The sequence below is a fragment of the Enoplosus armatus genome, chromosome 18 (assembly GCF_043641665.1).
Source record: "Enoplosus armatus isolate fEnoArm2 chromosome 18, fEnoArm2.hap1, whole genome shotgun sequence".
NCBI classification, from domain to species: domain Eukaryota; kingdom Metazoa; phylum Chordata; class Actinopteri; order Centrarchiformes; family Enoplosidae; genus Enoplosus; species Enoplosus armatus.
The window spans coordinates 9,084,496-9,103,744 of record NC_092197.1 but is presented as its reverse complement, the minus strand read 5'-3'; the positions used below and the strand labels follow the sequence as shown (position 1 = coordinate 9,103,744).

At 39.3% G+C, this 19,249-nt stretch overlaps 1 protein-coding gene across 1 annotated transcript; it reads left to right on the top strand.

Moving 5' to 3' along the window:
- Positions 1-2,878: 2,878 nt before the first annotated feature.
- Positions 2,879-18,614, top strand: znf618 (zinc finger protein 618). Its single transcript, XM_070925011.1, is given in 15 exon segments — positions 2,879-3,191; positions 4,316-4,393; positions 4,678-4,722; positions 8,792-8,881; positions 9,639-9,719; positions 10,198-10,259; positions 10,262-10,292; positions 10,611-10,700; positions 10,931-11,020; positions 12,439-12,516; positions 14,145-14,189; positions 14,959-15,036; positions 16,054-16,266; positions 16,633-17,732; positions 18,017-18,614. Coding segments are annotated over 15 exon segments (2,943 nt in total). The 3' UTR covers positions 18,566-18,614.
- Positions 18,615-19,249: the final 635 nt, after the last annotated feature.

The following is a 19,249-nucleotide window of genomic DNA, read 5'->3' as shown; positions in this document are numbered from 1 at the left end:
AAGCTTCAATGATATTTATTAAAAGAGAGATGGGTACATGTACAGTTTGGACATCAATCCACTAGAAGCAAAACAGCATTTTTCTTAAATATGAAGATGGTGGTTCCCTCAGCAGCAACATTTGAAGTGTTCTCGAGTAAGGCAGGCACAATGAATGCCAACCATTACAAGACTTCACTTGTCCCCAAGACAGTCTGAAGTTATAAAATGGAGAGCTGACCATTTAGTTTATGATGTCACTGGGATGTAAAATTTGGCACTGCTGTACAGACAATAAATAAACCCCAAACTTTACTGACCCAAAATATTTCTGTGCAAGTTCCTCCATTCAAATGAGGTTAAAATGTGGTTCATAAATCTCTTACTGTAGCAAAATGTACATTTCATTTTAGTGTGACAGCTGCATTTATGACAACACAATTGTCATAATTTCAAGGTTTTTCTCTGATTTCTAGCATTAGATAAAAAAGATGATGATACGCCCATAGATATCGCCCACACTGTTCTGGTACACAGGAGCTGTTCAAACTTCTGGTATATGTCCCTGCTGCTCCAGTATGGAGACCCAGACTGTTAGATATTGAATACATATACGAGACATTATGAATATATAATCATATGTGATTGGTTATTGCTTTGGTCTGTAAATAAGCTGCATATTTAGTTATATTTGACCTTTTTATATTTCAAAATTCAAGTTAAATATGTTTTTTTGTTTATACTGTTCTTGCATATAATTAGGGCTAACTTATTTTCAGTATAGACTAATCTTCTGATTATTTACTTGATTAATCATTTGGTCTAGAAAACATCAAAAAACAAGATGTCTTCTGTTGTCAGACCAATAGACCAATATTCCAAAGGGAATACATTTATTATAATGTAAAACAAGGAAGAATAGCAAATTCTCACATTTGAGAACCAGGAACTTTCAAATGTTTGGCATTTTTGCTTTAAAAATGACTTCAACAATGTGATTATTCAGCTAATAGTTGCAGCTCTACATATAATTATATTTTAATAATTAAATATACAGTGAAATCGACAATTCAGCAATTTTGACTGTTACTGTTATCATCTTTGACCATAAAGTTACTGTTATCATCTTTGATAATACTAGTTACTTTGATCTCTTAAAGTCATACGATTGATGGCTCAGAAAAAGGCATTGTTTACCATGACTAAGTTTTGTAGGTTTGATGTTTACCAAAGCTATAAGCATCAGCATTTCTTCACCTAACCAGTTCCATTGTGCAAATCTAATCTAAACAGAACGTTGTTATTAATATTCAAATGTAGAATTCAACTAACTTCTAACCTTGATTTTAAAAACTTTAGAAAGTACAGTAGTAATATGCATAATAAGGTCCCATAGATAACCTGTCAATATAAACACAGGTTATTGGTTCATTTCTGCTCACACTTTCAGTTCATGGACAGAGTGGATCAAATTACACAGGTGTACACAGTTGCTGTGCACCTTATGCCACTAGTGAAACCAAACACTGTGACAAGAATAATGGAAAGGGAAATTGAAAAACCTGAAATGGAAATCCCTTAAAATGAGAAATACACAAAATATAAATCCATAAGAAATACTCAATACGCAATGGGAAATTGAAAAGGAAATCCTCTTTAATGAAAGTGAAAATTAAAAATGACCATAATGGAAAAGCTAAAATGGAAATACTCAAATTAAAAGTTTAAATGACAATGTTTGCCTATAAATGGATGGTTTGTCATGATATTTTGCCCCAGTGGATGAATCCTGGCTTTGGTGATCCCCTTACCTTTCCTGTTGCGCCACCAGGAGGTCAAATGTCCCCTTGCCCAACAGTTTTGTTTATTACAAGATACAGAAATGTACTGAATTGAAATATGCTGTGGATTTTTATGGCATGCAGAATTTACAATTATACATAAAATCTACCTTAAACTCTGGAAAGCCATGTTCATGCTTGTTCCATGTAAAGGCTGTGGAAGGTATAAGGATTTCAACAAAACACGTAACTTGCACAAACTGTATGGTTGAGCTGACAGTACTTTTTTATTTTTCTCCAGATGAAGGTAACCTGGAAACCTTAAATGTTATATCTCAACATTATCCAACTCATGGGCCTGTTTTCTGAGGCTTCTTGGTCGTGTGTCATATCCAAAGAAAGGTGTATTTGGGCTATGAAAAGGCTTGTTGTTGTATTGGTGCGCTATTATTAGAAGACCAATTTTCCCTCTTTCCATAATATCAGTCATCCTGGCATAACTCTGTTTTGCTTGGTTGCATTTTGAGCACATTCTCTTGACAAAGCCTTTTATAGCCTCGTGCTGAAGTGGCAAGTTGTGTAATTTGGATATTTCTGAAATTAGAGCATTTTGGTGCCACAGAGCTGTAGAATTTCTGGCATCAAAGGTCACTTATGAACAGTTAAGCCACTCTGTTCGTCACAGCTATCAAGCTAATTTTGTCTGTTCTTTTCTGTCCTCAAAATTACACTGCCACAGATATATTACCGGTGGTGGCTGCTGTGCATTTTGAGCTCATACGTCTCTTGACTGTATTTAGAAAAAGGGTTTAGGGGAAGGGTTTTTTTAGACTTTCAGTAGCTGTCAAATGCAGGCTACTGCTTATTATCTCAGGTAATTGGTACGTACAAATCAAAGCTGATATCTGGACTCAAACTTTTTCTTGTATATTGGTTGTGTTGCCATGGTAGTTTGAAAACAACTCATCTGTGTGACCTATGCCATATTATGCACTGATACTGCATTGTTGGTCCTGCCCAAATAAAGACTGTATACTGTTATAGGACAGTAAAGTAAAGTGTCTGTCTCTCTGTTTATTCCCCTGGTACAGAAGCACGGGCTCAGAGGAGGTGGAGTCATGAGTGCACAAGAGGCACCCAATCCTGGGAAGGAGCAGGCGGACGGTGGGAGTGTGGCCACAGATGGCCCCTCACCAACTTTAGCCCCAAAGTCCAAGAGTACTAGTCCACCACCTGTCACAGTAAAGAAAGAGCCTGGGACCTCGGAGACGAGTAACGGGAAAGTGGGTGATGCCAACCCTGCTGAGATCTGTGTTGTCATTGGAGGAAATGATGGCGGAGCAAGTGGAGTTGGATCCCGTAGAGCTCAGCCCGAGGGTATGTTTGCCCTTGGTACTCCTCCTCCAACGAAGAGCACAGACTCATGCATAGGTGTGTGAATATACATATGGATATACACGTGCATTTCCTGACTGCAATCATGTCTGGTGGCTCTTGACCCTGACCTTGCTTCCTGACTGAGAAAACAACACAACCTGCACAGCATTTAAACATGACATCAAATTCAGCAGCAGTGTCAAACAATGTCCTGGTGACTCAAGACAATCCACAGTTTTCATTGGAACTGCTTTCTACAGAAGAAATGGCCTCTATGAAAGCTATTGACAGCATGTTGTTGCTGTTGAATTTTTTAAATGTGATTGTTCAATCCTGTGAGCACAATTGAAATTCCATTCACCTCCATTTTATGCAGTATTTATTATAGGGGTGGCAGCTGAAATCTTAAAGACAGATATCTCAAGCCCAGAGGTGAATAAAACCAAGACTAACTCTGCATGGCTAGAGACCATGTGAGCATGTCCTTTTTTATGGAGGTACTCTAAAGTTTGCTATCCACTCTCACATGATAGTGGTGATGATTATTACTACACCCACTTGCCCAGTTCCTTGGTCAAATTATTTGTACAAATGCACAAATTATACAAACAATAAATAAATAAACATTATAGCCTTGACTGCGTCAGTTTTAGATAGATATATCCAATAAACAAGTATTTGTTCAACATAATATTGGGTTTTCAGGTGTCAAGTTGGGAACATTCATTCTAGGTTTTGAATGGAGCTCAATTTATCATTTTTGCAGCACAATAAACAGAGGCTTGGAAGTGGACACTGGCTCCATATAGCAGATACTAACCAGCTAAAAATAACTTAATTGGCCCTGATACAAATCTTGACTCCTGACATTCATATTATTTCAATCAATTATTCAGAATTTCAAATACAGAAAACATTTAATGTAATGTAGACATTGTGTGTAAAGTGATGTTACTTGGAGCTTAGAACATTAAATGATTATTTGTAATATTCTGGTTTTACTCAGAAGTCATTGTGAGATAGTAGATTATTAGTAGTCACACTAGTTATGATGGGGATGACTAAGAACATGAGAGAGAACTAAGATTGTACATTTTGTGACCATCAAATATGCTATAAGCATGTACTGATGATACTGTCACTTTGTTTTTATGACACTGTTTTGAATTGTCATGCAGGTTCCTATGTATGTGGGGTTTGTGGGAAGAAGTACAAGTATTATAACTGCTTTCAGACACACGTCAGGGCACACAGAGGTAAGACACTTATCTTTTTTTTACGCATGTATTTGAAAAGCCAAAAAATAACTGGCTGCTTGCTGTGTTTTTCCTCTGTTGACAGTATGGTCCTAAAATTATTCACTTCCTCTACATGAGTCATGCATGTCCTGTTTTGGCCAGGAATTATATTTAATTAATACATTTTTATTTTTTTGTCCTAAATTATGGCGTCTGAACAAGCTGTGAGCAGATGTGAGCACACTTTCATCTATTCACAGATTTCTATAATGCCCCCCCCCCCCTCTCATTTTCCCCTATAGAATCAGAGAGCATGGTGGGAGATGGTCTACCCCCGGCACCCAATAGTGAGTACACTTTTGCACTCTCATTCAGTGAACACACTCAAGTTTATTAGCATGTCAGCACAAGCTTTTTATTTCATACTTGGCTCATTTAAAGGACATTATGTGGTTTTAGGAGATATCTTTTAGATCTTCATGAAGCTAACAATAATCCACAGCAACTTACAAGATACGTTTGTCTCTGTGTGACTGCAGGCTAAAAGCCATGTTATTTACCCTCATTGTCCCCCTTCCTCTCTCCCATCAGTCTTGTCTGCTCACTGTAGCTGCCTTCCCATAGGTGACATTATAATATCAAGTACCTGTAAGGCAACATGTCATGTGTGAACACAATGTTCTAATGATCACAATTATTTTTAGCTGATAAAGTCAGCTTAGTTAAAGTTGAACTGAATTATTTCACCAGAACCACCAAAAAAGTCACATACCTGCACCCTCATTGTCTGACAGCACCGGTTCCTCCAATTTAACTGAGCTAAACCTGTAAATACTGATAAAAAATAAATGCCGGCCTGCAGTTATGGGGATGTTGCCCTTTTTAAGTGCATTGTATATCGGCTGCCAGGGCCTGTATTCATCAGGCATCTTAAAATCACTCCCAGGAATCACGGTGAAAGTTTGATTAGGACTAAAAATACTCCTACCTCAGAGTAGTACTTGAGAGTTATTTATAAAGCTTCCTACACGCACTCTCTGCAATCACTACATGAATGTGCGCGTTGCTTAAAGGCAGCACTATCAACGTGGCAGGGAGTATAAAAAAAAAAAAAGCGTAATCATCTTTATGCAGACAGAACAACAGTCTTTTTTTTTCTTTTTTTTTAGCTGTGAGGAATACAAACACAGTGTAACCAAAAGGTCTGAGACAGTGTTAATAAGTAGGCCAGAGAGGCTGCTTGGTTAAAAAAAAACGCTGATAGATTAAATTCTTAAGAGGATGGAACATGCTGTACAGTATTTTTGGTTGACAGCACATATTTAGACTTTATGCTTGATAATGACTGACATGCCAATTTCTAAGTGTATTTTAAATATAACTTGCTTCCATGTGCAGTCCAAGTGGCCTCAAAATAATGTGGCAGCAAGTAAAGATAAAAACAAGCTGAGGCAAATTACAACCGGTTTTAGTAGCAATTAATTTGATGTAGATAAATAAATAGAGTGATTGCCTTCGGAAGAATAAAATTAGTTCAACATGTCAGTGATCAAAAGAAGTTTAAAGCTCAAGTTTAGGGCAGCAAAGTGAAGATATGTTACATCATTGTAACCTTGACTTTAAGCCTGCTTAACACTAGACTTGTTCTTAATGATTTCTTACTGTAGCATCTTACTCTGGATCTGCAGCCTGCATTTACAACCAACTGAAGAAAATTAAGCCAGGCCAACTGATAATAAGCCTGGATTTTATTTACGAGTTAGTATAGTTTGTAAAATCCCCCCCCTGTTGAAGGAGTGTGGGCATAGGAGAACTTTGAAAGCAGAAGACAACACAGGCTGTAATGTTGTGGAGGAGTTCTTGGAGTTGAAGAGAGTATTTTGGGAGCTCAGCTAGAACAAACTTTCTGTAGTTTTGACTGAGTGGGCGTTCAGACCAAAAACAACCCTGCGTTTAAAAAAAAAATGCAGGGTGTGTTGCTTCAGGTAGCAGTGAGACAATAAAAAACTATCCAGGAAGTCTGGTTTGACTAATAGATCATGGATCTATTTAAATCAGCAGACACCAAAACATTGCACAGAGGTTTAACACTTATTACACAACTCTAGAAAGTTCTTATACTGGCATCAATTCTGTCTTTCATAGTGTGGATTGCCAGGTAACATTAAAAGTACAATGTTCACGTTACAAAGTAATACACCCGGAATCTGTGTTTCACATATTTGATTGGCCAATGCAGCGACCTGCCAGAAAGCAGTGTATTCCAGAATATAATCCTGCCATATTGATTGTGAAATCAAATGTAAAATGGATTTTGCCTTTTCAGACAGACAGTGTGCAACCTAAACTTGAAAATGAAATGGCAAACTGTACTTTGCGCTCTACTTTGGCATTTGAATGTGAAATGTGTCACAGGTTTTCGTTCTTATCAAGTGAAATGAAATGGAAATGCCATTTTGCATTTCCATTTGAATAATTGCAGGATTTTCCCAGGCTTGTTTTCTGAAATATTTCTTAGTCATCCATCAAAGCCACTGGGCAGGATATAACATCCAATTGCTTGAGTTTTTATTGAAACGCCCAAATCAGAGGACGTTCAAGGTTGTCAAATCTTTTTTTGAGCGCCACTTGAAAATAAAGGGGAAAGTCGTCTGGTTGCAGATTGGGTTCGTCTCTTAACTGTCCTTGCTTTCTTTGGGAGTGTCTTGTGTGCGGCTGTGTACAGAAACATCACAGTAAAGAGACAAGTCCAACCTGCTAGGATCATGCACCCATATAACCAATTATCTTTGTTGTTACTGTGTTATCGATTTACTCAGAGTGTGTCCTCACCTATGCTTGGAGCAATGATGTTATGTGAGCTTTAATTACACTGACAAATGCCGGGAACCCACTAATTTGTGGAAAATGGTTTTAATCACGTTAATTGGTGGGGAAATTATAGAATATGCATGGTATTGGAGCCTTGAGGTGTTATAAATGCAATTACAGTTAGGCACCCTAATAATGCTTTTTGTAGCTGTATTTCTTTGTTGCCAATTAAGCATAAATTGCATGAACCCTCTTGCTGTAAAGTGAAGAAACTAGTTGTTTTACTGTGTTGGCTTTTCTGTGTCCCCTTGTATTACATTTGAAGGTCAGCCATTTACTATGTTTCACTTTGCCAAACGTTATCTTACTTTTTAAAGCTTCACCAGAGACATTTTTCAGACGTAAAACTTTTCTGCTGTAAAATATTTTGTACAGTATTTCAACACATCTTTGAGATACCTCAGGAATTCAGCCAAGAATGCTCCTGATTGAATTAACAGAGTCAGAATGGACCGTATGTAATGTAGAAGTTGTCACTCTGCTGCTAAATGATAAAACATTTGTCACGTGGATGTGTAAGGTCAGGGCCTTTCTGCTGGGTGCTCAGTCAGACATATTATTATGAAGAGAAGACTGAACCTGAATCAACGGAATAAAGGGGTTTAGAAATTGATTTTGTCTTACAGTTCCTGTCTGAAGGCAGTCTGTTTATGCAACAGACTGCCTTCAGACAGGATTTCACTATGTTGTGCCAAGAGCCACTTCAGGTGTTCTTGTCAACAGCCACCTGGCTGCACAGAGATCCCCACTGCAACAAAATCAGCAAGAGCAGAACAAGTAATCTGCATCCCTTATGTCCTTTCACTCGCTCAGTCCTCTACAGACTTTGCAAGAAATGGCTGCGAAAGTTAATAAACATTTAAACAGAGAAGAAAAACGAGTAGCAATATTAATGCACATTCCAAAATTTATGTTTACGTGATTTGGGTCATAACAAAATTTCCATTCGGTATTCCAGTTTCAGCGAATAATCCAGCATCATAATGTAAAATGCAGCATTGAACTAATTTACATTGGAATTTGTTTTTGCATACATACATTTTTTAGCTTTATTTATGAGATGGACTCATAAAAATAATCAAATCATTATTAACTTTTCCTTCACTTTTCCCTCAGGGATTCATCTGCCTTTTTGTCTTGTTTATCTAATCTCATTTAGCCTCTGTCTCTCTGTTTGTCGGTGCAATCAAATCTTTTCCTATGTATTTTATACTTATTTGTTAGTTCAGTTATCCATTCTTCTGATGCAGAATGACTGAAAACAGAACTCTGCCCCTCTTTTTATGGCAAAATTAACTACTCTGCAAATTGTGGTGTGGTCTACAATTGTCTCTGCAAAAGTGTGGAAATCAATTGGGGTACAAGGTATTCCAATAAACGGTGCACCACAACAAAGTTTTGTTATTATTTAATCATTATTAGGTTATTATCCACCCAGTTTGCACTTTTGGATTCAGTCATCCAAACAATACTGGTTGTCATTGCCAATAATAGTCCATTGTCTTTGTAAACATTGCCGGTCTCTCTTTATCTGTTCATCTGCAGATAGCTTCCGTTACTCCTGTGACATCTGTGGCAAGAAGTATAAATACTACAGCTGCTTCCAGGAGCACCGTGACCTGCATGCAGTTGATGGTAACCAGGAGTTTTTTGGGCAATTTGCATGACAATTTATTTTTTCTTTGAAACTCCCAAGACTTGAACTAGAGAGCCATGAACAAGTGAACTCCCCATTTCACACTGTCCACTCGCTGCAGAATCTCTACTTCCTGTAGCAGCAGCAGCAAAAGCTGAATAGCATGGTAAAGAGGAGTAGATCAGAAAAACTGGGAGCCTTTTTGCTTAAAAAAACAAAATACACGAAATAAATAAATGAGCAATGATGGCCTATCTCTAATAATAGTCTGTCTCAGGAAAAGTGTATTTCAGACAGGCTAGTTCTCACTTCAGTGGAGATAAATAAAGGCCACTATTTCACAATTTACCGTAATTTGACAAAATTCTGTATTTTCCCCTTCTTACTTGCACTTAACTACAGAGCATCCCTCCATGTAAAGTCATAGGTAGAAGGTAGAGAATGAGTAGATGTAAACTGTAGTTTACTTACACATCACACTTGTAGTATTCTCGTATGATGTGTACATGAAGCTAACGAGTGCTAGTCAAGTGCATCTAGGGATATGATATTTTACATTTTTCAATTTTAGCTGCAATACATGTAATTTTATTTAAATGCACCATCAAAAGGAAAAGTAAGGAGAATGTAGTATATGTGTGGCAAGATGAGATATAGGAACTGTACAGTCAGTATCTATCTCAAAGATCTCGAGTTACATTTTATGATAAGTGTAAGTATTTAGTGAAAAACTAATTTCTTCCTCATCTTACTCAGATCCGTATGAACAGGTTGTGATACCTGTGGATGGCCTTAAAGAGGAGGAGCCAGTTGAACCCTACCAGAAAATTGGACCAAGTAAGACTTCTTTTAGTTCCACAGATGTACCATGGCAGAACAAAATGTACTATTCATTTAGTAGCAAATTGCTGTTTGTATATTGTGTTGCTAAACCGTCCAGAAGAAATAGATTAGGTTGGGATCATTTGTCACCGTGACCCATTGTTTCAAAATCATTGATTTAATTTGTTTTATGTTATATTTCAGTGATTATTTAGAGGGGAAAATCAGAAATCTGACTCAAGACTTATTTGCTTACTTGGCATTAAAATTCAAAATAGATTTTAGGTGCATCCATCATTCCCTTGATTTATTTTTAACATGGTGTACAGTTTCACAGTCCACCTGTGTCCATTTCAGTGTGTTGGACACAGTTTGTAATGAACAACCTGACGCCTTGGTGATGATCCATGTTAGAAAAATAACAGTTAAGCATATGAGCTAACTCCACACTGGAAAGGTTTCAGAACATAAGTCCAAAAGTCCTCCTTCGCAGGGGAATAAGCACTCGCCCCCCTCCGCAGAGACCGCGAGTTCAACCGACGGCAGCGGTTAAACCCGCGGTTCAGACACAGTTGGCAGTGTTCGCAGGTGGGAATCCTGCACTTGTCACTGCACTAATGACTCCTAATGATTAGGGGATAGCGTGAACCTCCACACACTATATGCAGGCAGACCCCCTGTGATTTTATGTTCTCTAATTTTGAGATATTGCTAAACATAAATCTCCAGATGGGAATTATCAGTCGGGAAAAATTCACCAGCTTCTGTACTGTATCAGGGCCTCTTGTCTTCTGCTTCTCTGTAGTGAAATAAGACATTTAAAAAATGTATCTTAATTGATATGATACAGGTTTTACCACTAATGTGGATTTTGATGAAAACAATTGTGTGTTTTCTTGTCTGCAGAAACTGGGAGCTATGTTTGTGAGTTCTGTGGGAAGCAGTACAAGTATTTCAACCCATACCAGGAGCATGTTGCTCTTCACACACCAATGGGTGAGTTACTACTTAAAGTGTTTTAGTCATTCTGTTTGTTTGTACAAATATAACCTCTTATAAACATAAATCATGGAGGAAGAGCCAACATTTTGAATTTTGTTTATACATTTTTAAAATGTTAGTCTTGCATCTTTGTGAGGAAAAAAATGTTATTGTCAGATTTGATGTCACTGGCTTAAGTTGTATTATTAAGCTACTATTGACTCTGAGAATCTACCTTGATGTAGGCTCCTTTGATATGAAGGCATCACGGGTACAGGAATGCAGTAGCATGGATATGAGTAAATTTGGCCACAGCCAAACTGGTAAGATAAAAAGTAAGCATCATTTTTTTTATCCTACATGTTTTCAATAATTTGTTATTGATTGTATAATACTTATCGACACTCACACACCTGCTCCGGATGGTGAATAATTGAAGTTTGATCATCAAGCCTCAGTATCATGCACCTTGGTATCAGCACATGGAGCCCTTTAGCAGTATGTTTGTTTTTTCTTTACCGTTTACTCAGAGCGCAGTATAATATTTACAGATCATATACATTATATTTGTCATTGGTGATGTAGAACAAATGCTTTGTAATTGGCTGAGGGTGGTGTCAATATGACAAATTGTAATATTGTTGGAAATAAGTCAGGTCAAAATTGAGCAGAGATTGATGTTGATAAAATTGGAAAACAGTCCAGTGAACATGATCAGAAACCAAACACATAATGCCTGTACTGTTGAATAATGTATTTTTAAAATGGCTTGTCGCCACAGAAGTGCAGCCGGTCGGTTTGTTATGATATTGGCATAGCTGGGTTTGAGGGCACGGGACCGTCACCATAATATCACAGTCCTGCTGTGAGGGTGTGGTAGAAATTCATAAGAGCATGCCTCACATGGTGTGTTACACTGAGCCAGTGGAAACAGAATGTAAGAGAACCCTAAGAGATTGGATGTGAGGTTCTGGGTCACCTTGCCACTGTATTTCTGGCAACCCTGCTGGAAACTATTAACCTTTATTGAATGGTTAATTGCACAATTTAAGTGTTGATACGTTGATCGTTTTTTTTCTTGTTATGAATATTTTTTTAATTGCCTCGAGCACCTAAACACATTAAAATTATGTTTAAAAACATTAAAATGAAATTTAATACAGACTGCACAGATTCTCTTACCAAATGTTAGTCTCATTAAAGCTGTTGTTGTCTTTTTACCACAAAGATTCACATACTTTTTGTTTACTTCAGCAAGGTAAAATTGAATACAAAGATTTGTATTTGAGACTGCTATTACACAACATTGCAGGCAATTTTAGATAACGTTATTCCGCTTTATTGCTCACCAAAACTTTTTTCCAGCTGTCATAAATCATTGATTTTTCTTTTCCTCCAAACTGGTACTGTATTTTGTGGTACATGACCCCCCCATCTTTCAGCTAAGAAGCGCTCTGCCATAAAGAACTATTTAAAGCATGGCACACACTCACATCTTAGAAGTGGGTCAAAGAGATGGAATGAAGAGGAGGAATTAAACCCATATTTAAATGTAATATGAACATTTGGATCCTTTTGTCAAGGCTGTTAACGTGATTGATTTGCATGCCGCAAACTAAAATTAAGATTAATAAATTGCATGTCATTGACTTTAGTTACTGCTGTGTGGGTTCATAGCTTGAATTAAGAATATTACCCACATTATTTAGCTTGTGCATGTCACTCATTGTCTCTCCTGCGTTTTCACTTACAGACAGTCCATTCAGGCGGAAACTGGAAAGTGCTATTCAGTCTAGTCTGGTTGACACAAACAGCTCGCAGAATTCAAGCGGTGAGCACTGAGTCACTTATTTTATGTAGATGTGTGTGTGTGTGTGTGTGTGTGTTTGTGTGTTTGTGTGGAAATGTATCAATTCTGCTCGAACGGTGAAAAGTATTTTCAGTTGTGCTACAAAGCAGGTGCATGTGAGTGTCAGTATAGACAGTATTTCTGCAGACAGTGATTTGCTACTGATGCCCAGGCTGAAAATTGAGATGGAGGGGGAGCAGAGGATGTAAAGAGGTTTGTGTGACCTACCTTGCATCAATTGTTACTATATAAAACTCAAGTCCAAGAGCTCTCATATTATTATTCTACTCTACACTCAGACCATGAAAATGGAGACCTTGTTGAATACCATGTTGGATCATCTTTGGCTCTGATAACAGCTGCCACACATCATGGCAGTGACTCAAAAGGAGACTTTTGATTAAAGGCCTTACATGAACTAACTAAAGGTCCTACATGAACACACAACTTTCTGCAAACGTTACAAAAGTCTTGGTTGTTTCTCTGTCACAGAGTTTTCTCTCTGTGGTGTTTTTGTTGAAATAGGTTGGCCTAAATTGGAAAATGTATTTATTATTTAAATATTATATTGTATGATATATTTGTTCACCATTCAGCCATATTTGTATCAGAATCTGATGGCAGTGTGTTGTTTGCTTGCTTATTTTGCCAGACCACAGTAAACCTGATCAAACCACACCCACACAGTCCCAATGAAGTACATTAGCTGAATGTTTGAGTAGAACATTACCTATTATATATATATATAAGATTTAAGAATTAAGACTTATGATTTCAAACCAAGTTCCCAGGAGCTTTAAGTTAAAGCTGGCTATGCAGACATCAGTGCTAAAAGCTGATGTGTCCTCCTTACTGAGGTGCTGCCAGTCTGCTATTATGCAGGCAAACATGTTAAATTGATTGTCATAGCCCACAAATGTTTCATGATAACTGTTACCTGGTACTTTTTATATCTCCCATGCTCAACTTCTCAAGGTGAACTCTCACCAAGCAAGCATTTTGCTTTGAGAAGAAAAAAGAAACGGAGAACTCTACAGTGTTGATCTGGCTCACACCAGCCCTCATGACATCCAAGATTTCAAAGTTTATTAGCACTTTTAGCTTGTTCTCAGTAAATCTGGACTTGCTGTCGTGTGCTTCTTTTTACAAAGTGACCTAAATAGAAATGGCCAGTCCACTTTTTCTCTAGGGGTATGGTTCTACTGTTCTGGTCACGGTGCATGCGATGAAAATAAAGGATTCGATTTTTTTTATTTTAAACGGGCTGATGATTCTCTATCTTGTTTGCACCTATCTGATGACAGTTTTGCATCAGTCTGCTTGTGGTTTAGGAAAGTTGTTTATTTGCCTGGTGCTGAAATCAATCAATATGTGCCTGTAATAAATACAGTATTTAAATTTATTGAAATTTATTGAATGAATCATTCACTGATCAAAATTTCTGTGAGATCTCGTAATGTTCTGTACCAAATCATAAAAATATAAAGCAATTGCTCTTTGATTGCAAATTATTCTTGCCTTTAAAGAAGATACTGACAAGGGAAAAGAGCGATAGAGAATGGCCCTCTGTGTCTGTAGTTTTAACTCCCTCCCTATCCTCTTGTCCACAGGAACTCCGAGCCCTCTGGTGGCCACCTCCTTCTCTACAACCCAGAGTAAGTCCAACCCCACCTTCCTGCTCAAAACAGAAAATATGCATGCTGCCTCCTTCTCATTCTACCTTTTTTTTCCTTTTTCTTTCTTGTATGCTTCATCTTTTGTTAATCTGTCATTGTTTGGTGCAAATAGTTTTTCTGTAATCCGTTGTGATTATACAGATTTTCTGCATTTAGCTTCATTATCACTAGGGAATGTCTGAACAGGATTGTTAACATTAGTCTTATTGTACGTCTGCATTGTGTTCCGATATAGTTGTCTTGTAATCGGCTGAATCATACTGTTACAAGGTTTTCTTTTGGTGGACAGAGATTTTTTGAAAAGCTGCTGCAAATGTTATAAATGTTTTTATTTAAAGATGTAAACATTCATTTGTTTATTATGTTTATATTTATTAGATTAGGATACAGTAGACATGGACACAAAATGAGGGGAGGGAGGGAATGACATGCAACAAAGGCTCGTCAGATTCAAATCAGGGACGTTGTGATTTCATGGTCAGCACCTTAAACCCCTAGGCCACCAGGACGCCCCGGCATACAATGTTTAAGCATTGCTGCAATTATTTGCAAAGTAACACAAAAACCGCATCACAATATTTTGGCAAAAATCACAAAAGCAACAACATCTTGGTGGAACTGACTTTCAGAGCGGCTGATCCACTATAGATCAGGGATAATGGAGGCTAGTAGATGGACAGATGCACAGTGTATTCATTGTCTCCTCCGACAAAGAGTCAACGCTCTTCTGGGCCTTGTGATTTTTTAGAACCCTACACTTGTGGTGCCTGTGGCATCCAGTTCCAGTTCTACAACAACCTGCTGGAGCACATGCAGTCCCACGCTGGTGAGTCCACGACTACAAATGCATGTTAAGCCCGACAGGGAAATCAAATAGAGAATGTGCACACACCCTCAGTGGCTGCGATGCATGTGAAAGTCTGTATGATCACACATCATTCTTAATTGTTTATTGGGGTGTAGGCATTCAATTCTTCCACACAGCACTTCATTTGTATATAGTTCCAAGGAATATATTGTTGTAATGAGGGTTGTTGCAGATCTGGTTCTGAGGCTGCTGGATACGGTGTTTATGTTTTTTTGCAAAAGGTAGTGCATCATACATGTAAACATATATATATATATATACAATAGGTGCATTGTCATCTGATTATTTTATCAAGTAATCAATAATTCAGTATATAAAATGTCAGAAATAAAGACCAATTCCAATCTCATGCGCCCACAGCCGAAAGTCATGACAAAATTATGTTGTCTTGCCAACATGTCAAAAAAACTAAATAACAATTTTACAATGTTATGAAGATAAATTTAGCAAACAAATACTCATATTTTAGAAGCTGTAACCACCAAATGTTTGGTATTTTCACTTGATAAATGACTTAAGTGCAGTTTGTCTACCCTCTTATGCATGAATCATGCCTGTCCTTGCATGCAGTTAGAATTATACAGTTATCATGTGGACAGTCTTAAAATATCCAGGCTTCACCAATCAAAACAAAATATGTTTACACTAGTTGATAGTTTATGATGAATTTTTGCTGTTTGCTGTGAGACTGACTTCATTTAATAACATACCCCGCAAGATTTGTGGCTGATCTTATGTGGGGAAACAATTCAGTTGAAAATCTTTTTGTAAACTTGCACAGCTGGTTTTGAAGGCACAATTTGTTCATGACTTTCTGTCTTTTCTTTTGCTGATAGTTGTTTTGTTTGTTTAATTTTGTGTCATCATTCTCTTCTTGACATGTTTATCCACTGGAAACACTTAACATACACTTTCTCCATTAACACCATACAGTATCGTCACCTCTCCCTGATGTTCCGTATTGTATCTCCTCAGCGGACAATGAGAACCACACCAAAGGGGACTCTCCCAAAACCTCCTCAGCCTCCGGTCCTCAAGAGCAGCTGTGGAGAGGTGCTCAGGCCCAGGCCCAGGCCCAGGCCCAGGCCCAGGCTCAGGCTCAGGCCCAGGCCCAGGCCCAGGCCCATTCCTCAGTTAAACTACAAATCCAGCCTCAAACTATCTCCCAGAGAAACCACACTCTCAGCCGTAAGTACTGCCATCAACTTCCCTCATTTCACATAAATAACATAATGTAGTTGTTATATTTCTCTGACAAATGGAGTGTTTTCTGTGGCATTAGAGCAATAAGAAAATATTTCCCAAGTGAAATAAATTCAAGTATAGCCTCTAAATTCTCCCTAAATTCAAAGGGAATCTGATCTGTATATCAAAGTCAGGTTTGTTCCCATGTTATTGCCATGTCTTTATCAGTCTCCATGATTCTGTATTTCCTTCTAAGATACCGTGTGTTTTTTCTGCCAATATATCAAATTAAAAAAACATTAACACTAATTATCTTTCTTATGTTTTGCTCTGCCTTCCTAACCATCCATCTGCTGTCTGTGCTGGCAGAGAATAATGGACTACCTGAGAAGGAGCGACAGCAGGTGGCTGAGCGCCTCTTACGGGTAATGTGTTCAGATCTGAGCATGCTAACCGTGCTCAACAGCAAGGACTTCCTGAAGTTGGCACAGACCCTCGTGGATACGGGTGCTCGTCATGGTGCCTACTCCACCCGTGATGCTTTTGGCAATATGAGTGCCTTGGCACTGCGCCAGCTGCCCCGCATGTACAACCAAGTCAAAGTCAAAGTCACGTGTGCTCTAGGCTCCAATGCTTCACTTGGCATCGCTGTCACGTGCCACTCCCAGACATCAGGCCCAGATGCTTGCTATGTTCTAACGGCCTACCAGGTGGAGGGGTCGAGACTGAAGCGCTATGTGCTCGGTGTGAGGGAGGCTGAGCTGAGGGAAGGGCCCGAGCAGGTTCACCACTGGGTGCAGAATGTGCTGTCTGAGTTTGTGATGTCAGATATTCGCACCGTGTATGTCTCAGAGCCCAGAGTCTGGGCAGCAGGATTTGCGGGATCACCACTTGGTGGTGGTGGGCGGGGCAGGATATGCTTGCGGTGCGCGGGGTGTTCACTCGGTGCAGTTGTCCAGGCCGTTCTCGGGAAGCGCAGCCTCCAGGCTCGAGGTCTTCATGAGTTGGCTGAGCTTCTTTCAACGTGCCGAGATATCGCCTCCTCCTCCACGCTGTCCATTCGTGAGGAACAGTGCACCAACACATCCACAAGCGCAACTGAGGAAGGTACACAGGGCAGCCCTGCACAATGCCCCACCCCTCCTTGCTGGGATCGTATGGCTGAAGCGCTTCTGCAGGTCCATGCCCACTTTGAACAGATTTGTGAGGCTTACGGACGCAGTAAGGCCACGGCTCCACTCCTCCAAGGTCTCAACAAGCATCTGCTAGGGACGCTGGCTTGTCTGCTGGCACCTCTGCGTCTGGCAGCTCTGGAGCTGAGCAGCCAGAGGAGACCAACCTTACAGCAGGTGCTGCCCGTCTACCTACGCTTGGAGAAGTTTTTCACATCCAAAGCTGGAGAGGCTGGAACCGGCACAGCTAGCAAACTCTGCCACTACTTCCTAGAAGCACTTAAGGAAAACTTCAAGGTACAGAACCTGTATTGCTTATATAAAGTTTCTTAAATAAGCATTTTGCTGTTTAAGTGATAAGATTCCTCTTAAATTACTTACATTTTGTAAGGAAAAGAGCTAGGTATTGTTGAAATCTAACAATGCTTGTGCTGATTTCACTACCTTAATATATAAAAACGTTATTCTATATCGAGGTTCAATACCCAGCCCTAGTAAAGAGCGTTGACATATGATGAATGCATATGAGTCACTGGTTTTAAGAAGGACTGACAGTCAATGAAATGTTGCTCTGTCTCTAGGTTGAACGAGCCCACCAGGTAGCCATGGTCCTGGACCCACAGCTCAAGCTGCGTTCAGTGCCGGCCTACCAGCATGAAGATATAATCTCTCGCGCGTGCGAAATGGCTGCTGAAAACAGGGATGGAGGTATGACTGGTGGTGGAGGTTCAGGCGGCGAGGAGCGGGACACTGATGGCCCACCGACCCCTAAAATAAGCCGCATAGAGGGAGGGGGAAGCAATGGCGGCACCTCACGGGGGACCTCCTCGTCTTGCACAGTGTCCGGTAATGATGAGAGTCAGAGCCAAGTTAGACAAGAGATTTTTAAATACCTGGCTGAGCCTCTTCTCCAAGGCACACCCGACCTCTTCCAGTACTGGAGCTCAGCAGTGGGTGAGAAGTTCCCCAGGCTTGCTCGCCTGGCACTGTGGCTCCTCGCTGTGCCCGCTGTGGGCATACGGAGTGAGTGTGTGACTGTGTGTGAGCAGAGCCTGGCAATGAAGAGGAGGCAGCAGGTAACCGCTGAGGAGATGAACAAACTCATTTTCCTTCGCTCCAACATGGGCTAGGAGAGAAACCCAACCAACCCTAACCAACCAAACCTTCACCTCCAACCAATGACTGTAGACTATTATTTATATACTGTAGGTTTAGACCAACTGTAAACTTAAATGTGTATGGACATTAATATACTTCTCGAGACATTATATTACAGGAAACTCACATTGTACAGGTTGCAAACACCCATAAAACAATACGGCTTATTACATATTTTATATGGAAAAAGGACTGTTGTAAAGTACTGGACAAAATGTAGGGGTGGAACGCTAACTCTCAAAAGATTGTCCTGTTTGGTACGCCATCCTCGGTTTGGGACGCACATGTAAGCAGGAAGAGTTTCGGTCTTATCACGGCCAGTGATTTGAGTTACTCCAGCCTATATAACTAAACTGCTAAAAGGCTATAATGCTGTTATTCTCACTGGATGGCAACATTTTCAGGTAAAGTCAGCTTTCACTGCTTGGAACTACTGTCATAGACCTCTGAAAACAATCCTACTAGATTATTAAAGAGAGATATATAGCAGTAAGTGCTGTAGCATGGACAGCATGTTGGAGAGCGATCGTTTTCATTGGTGTATAACAAAAAATTCAAGTTGTGAATCCTCACCGCCATTGCACCTCTGACAATTAAGTGTACTAGGTTTATGATTTACTATCATTTATCACTGAAAATTATATTTTTCAACATAT